The 3,809-nt window shown below is 37.0% G+C and overlaps 1 protein-coding gene across 1 annotated transcript; it reads left to right on the top strand.

Annotated features, from left to right (window-relative positions):
• The first annotated feature begins 549 nt into the window (after positions 1-549).
• LOC114191764 (multiple organellar RNA editing factor 2, chloroplastic-like) lies at positions 550-3,809 on the top strand. Its single transcript, XM_028081146.1, has 3 exons — positions 550-1,108; positions 1,186-1,251; positions 3,416-3,809. The coding sequence occupies exons 1-3, from the start codon at positions 622-624 to the stop codon at positions 3,556-3,558; spliced, it is 696 nt and encodes a 231-aa protein (XP_027936947.1). The 5' UTR covers positions 550-621; the 3' UTR covers positions 3,559-3,809.

Below are 3,809 nucleotides of genomic sequence, written 5' to 3'. Positions count from 1 at the left end.
CACTTAATATTAGGAACCTAGTTTTCACAATAACCACATTTAGACTTGAAAAGTATAACAAAAACAAAAATTAGGTCATTCCTCTACTCTTCAAAAGTAGTTTAATTGACTATTTTTAGCACTTACGTCTTTTCAGCATCAAAGAAAGGATAAATCGTTTAACAGACATATATATATGACATATAACTTTAAATTTTTGGAGTGTTTGAATTATTAAAATATGTTTTAATTTACTAAAAGATCCTCGTTTACCATGAACATTTTCAAACCTGGACAAAAAGTGAGGATCCGAGGACACTTGTCATGTTTGGCACATTGAGGCCGTGCGTGATCCATTCATTACTCCTCAAATTCATTCGATCTTGTTTAAATTTTGGTAAAAAAAATAAAAATGAAACACGGTGGTGGTGTCCTAAAAAAAGTGTGTCCGAAAAACAATGGCCTAGCTTCAAACTAGCATGGGCCGTGGCCTGGGTAAACATTTTGTGGACAGCCCATGATATTATTATTTTATTTTAAAATTGTGATATTCGTCAATAAAAAGGGTGGGAATCGGATTGCTCCTGCACAGGCAAAACCCTATCCCTAAAAACCCTAATCCTGAAGCACTGTAAGTGTGTAATGGCAAGAGCCATTTCCTCATCCTGCGCACGCTTCACCATGCGTCTTCTCTCCACCAGCACCTTCACCGCTGCATTACCCAAACCCTCAACACTTTCACTCCCTTCGCGTCGTTTCCTTTTCCCTCTCTCCCATGCCATCGTTCCTCCCTCCACTCGCGTTGCCGGGATCCGATGCCGTGTCAACCGAGCTGGCGACTCCGCCTACTCGCCTCTCAACTCCGGATCTTCGTCCTTCAGCGATCGCCCTCCCACCGAGATGGCGCCTCTTTTCCCCGGCTGCGACTACAACCACTGGCTCATTGTGATGGACAAGCCAGGTGGCGAGAATGCCAACAAGCAGCAGATGATTGATTGCTACATCCAAACCCTTGCCAAGGTTTTAGGCAGCGAAGAGGAAGCTAAGAAGAAGATTTACAATGTTTCCTGCGAGAGGTACTTTGGTTTCGGCTGTGAGATTGACGAGGAAACCTCTAATAAGTTAGAAGGTATGTCTCCTCCTTTTATGGATTTTTTTTTGAGTGTGTTTCTTTCGCAATGTTTTCACTCTTTTTTATTTGTGTAGGGTTGCCTGGAGTTTTGTTTGTGCTACCGGATTCGTATGTCGATCCGGAAAACAAGGACTATGGCGGTGAGGATTTAATGCTTTTCTTTTGTGTCTTTTTAACTACTTATTTTCCTACTAATTTGGGTTTTTATGGTTCATTTCTAGTTTTGAAAATGTGAAAATATGACTTTATTTTTGTTTGCTTATTTTCTCAACAATGTTATAATGCTGGTCCATGCTGAAAAAACAAGGTTTAAGTTGTGATGTCTAGGTGTACATCTAATGTCTAACTAAACTGTTCTGTATGTATACGTTTTGAAGATGTAGATTATACGTGTGTGTTATCGCCAATCGTATTGAGTTTTTATTGCGTCTCTTTTAACTTGTTATAATTAATTGTAGTTGTTGGAAATGGATTGATGCGGATTGTCATTGTGGTAATTTATTTCATTATTGACCTTTCTTAGAAGGTTATGTAATTAAAAATCTTGGATTAGGTTATTCTTCATCTAAGTTTGAGTGTACACTACTATTCTTTATCAGCAGTCCATCTTGGCAAAGCTAAAAGCTCTTAATGGGCAATGGCTAGCTTTGAATGCTAATGGACTCATACAAATTTCTCTCTAATCCTGTTCTGTTGCTTCACACAGTAATGGAGTCTCAGAATTATTGGAGTTGATACATTGGACTTAGTCACACGTTACTGTGTGCTCTGGCCAGAAGTGCCAATATTGTCTTTATGGTGTTCTTACCTGTCTTCATATAACTTTTAGTGTTTAATTGTTCTTTATGGCGATGGTTGGTCCTTTATTTAAAGTTAAAATCTTATCTGTTTTTGTTTACAACAATCTGATGAAACTCTGGTGTTGAGTACTTATGTGGACACACATTAAGGAAAAATATCAGCTGAAAGAACCTTCAGAGAGAAAAATACTGTTCTTTTCTTACTACCTTCATATGCAGTCCATCTTGGCAAAGCTAGAAACTCTCAATGAGTAATGGCTAGTTTTGAATGCTAATGGACTCACATAAAATTCCCTTCTATCCTGTTCTGTTACTTCAAAAACTTGTGGAGTTTCAGAATCATTGGAGATGATACATAATTTTTTTCTCTTCCAGGCCAGTGGTGCCTGAATTTTCATTTCTATTGTCGCTGATCTGATTTTTAAAACTTCTCTCCCTTTTCCACATTGTGATGAAATTCTAGAGTTAAGTATTTGTGTACTTACTCAATAAGGCAAAGAAATCATTTTAAATAATCTTCATAAATAAATACACTGCTTTTCTCCCTTTAATGGCAGTCCATCTTGGCGAAGCTAAGAACTCAATGGGTAATGGTTAGCTTTGAATGCTAATGGACTCACATAAAATTCTCTTCAATCCTATTCTGTTGCTTTAAGAACTTTGGAGTTTCAGAATCATTGGAGTTGATATATATAAAACCACTTGATATGTCTTGTCTTCCAGTCCAGTACTCCTACAATTTTTTGTGTTGAGTATTTACTCTAATGGTAGTCTCCATATCTACTCTATGAAGATGAATTTTTGCTCGTTTTAATTTAAAATGTCTCTGCTTTCTGATGAAACTCTTGGTTCAGTATTTGTGCACGTAGGTAGGAAACAGAAATCACTAGTAGCAACCTTTATAGAAAAATACTGTACTTTTCTTTTATTGGCATTCCGTCTTGGCAAAGTAAATTTTTCACGTGTAATGGCTAGCTTTGAATTTCAATTTACTCACGAAATTCTCTCTATGCTGTCTTTGGTGCTTCACAAAAATGAGTTTCGGAATCATTGCACTAGATACACTCATTACCCATCTGATATGCCACGAGTTTTTTGTTTACAACAACAGTGCAAAACTTTTGAATAAGTTTATTTTTTAATGCTAAAAATTGACATTCCTTTTTCGTTCTGGGTTGAGCAATTTGAAATATGCTATGTATATTATCTTTCATTAATTGGTTAAGGCTTCCATGTATTTATTCGTTTCTATTTTTGTATGTTAGTGTAAAAAGTGAATGGTTGTTATATGCTTCTTGGTTTTGTCCACTTGGTAAGCACTTAGCAATGACATTAATCCCTGATTCAATAGAGTAAGTCAATGACAAGGTCTCTTGCTCTTTATTATTCATCCCCACTTCAATTGTGACAAACCTTTATTGACTTGCCATTCTTGGTTATCAATGTTTTCTCCATGTTCTCATGATAGACAACTTATTTATTCGTTACAACATTTTGATTGCAGCTGAATTATTTGTAAATGGAGAGATCGTCCAGAGATCACCTGAAAGGCAGAGAAGGGTGGAGCCACAGCCACAGAGGCATCAAGACAGACCAAGATACAATGATAGGACAAGGTATGTCCGCCGCAGAGAGAACACGCAGTGAAGGACCAATTGGCGATCGGAGAGGGATGTAATGTGTATATAAAACCATTGAAGTACTATAACATGCACTGTTTTAGTGATGCCTTTGGAGACATTATATTATATTTTCTGGTGTTCCTGAAGACGTTAGTGCGCGAACTTCTCTTGGTGTATTAGATGAACTCCTCTTGTGTTACAAATTTTTACTATGAACAGAATTTGGAACTCTTTTCACCTTGTTCTGCCCGACATAAATGTGTCATATTTGGTTTC

Source organism: Vigna unguiculata, chromosome 7 (assembly GCF_004118075.2).
Source record: "Vigna unguiculata cultivar IT97K-499-35 chromosome 7, ASM411807v1, whole genome shotgun sequence".
Classification (NCBI taxonomy): Eukaryota; Viridiplantae; Streptophyta; class Magnoliopsida; order Fabales; family Fabaceae; genus Vigna; species Vigna unguiculata.
Note: the sequence above shows the minus strand (reverse complement) of the source record. Positions and strands in the feature narration are given on the sequence as shown.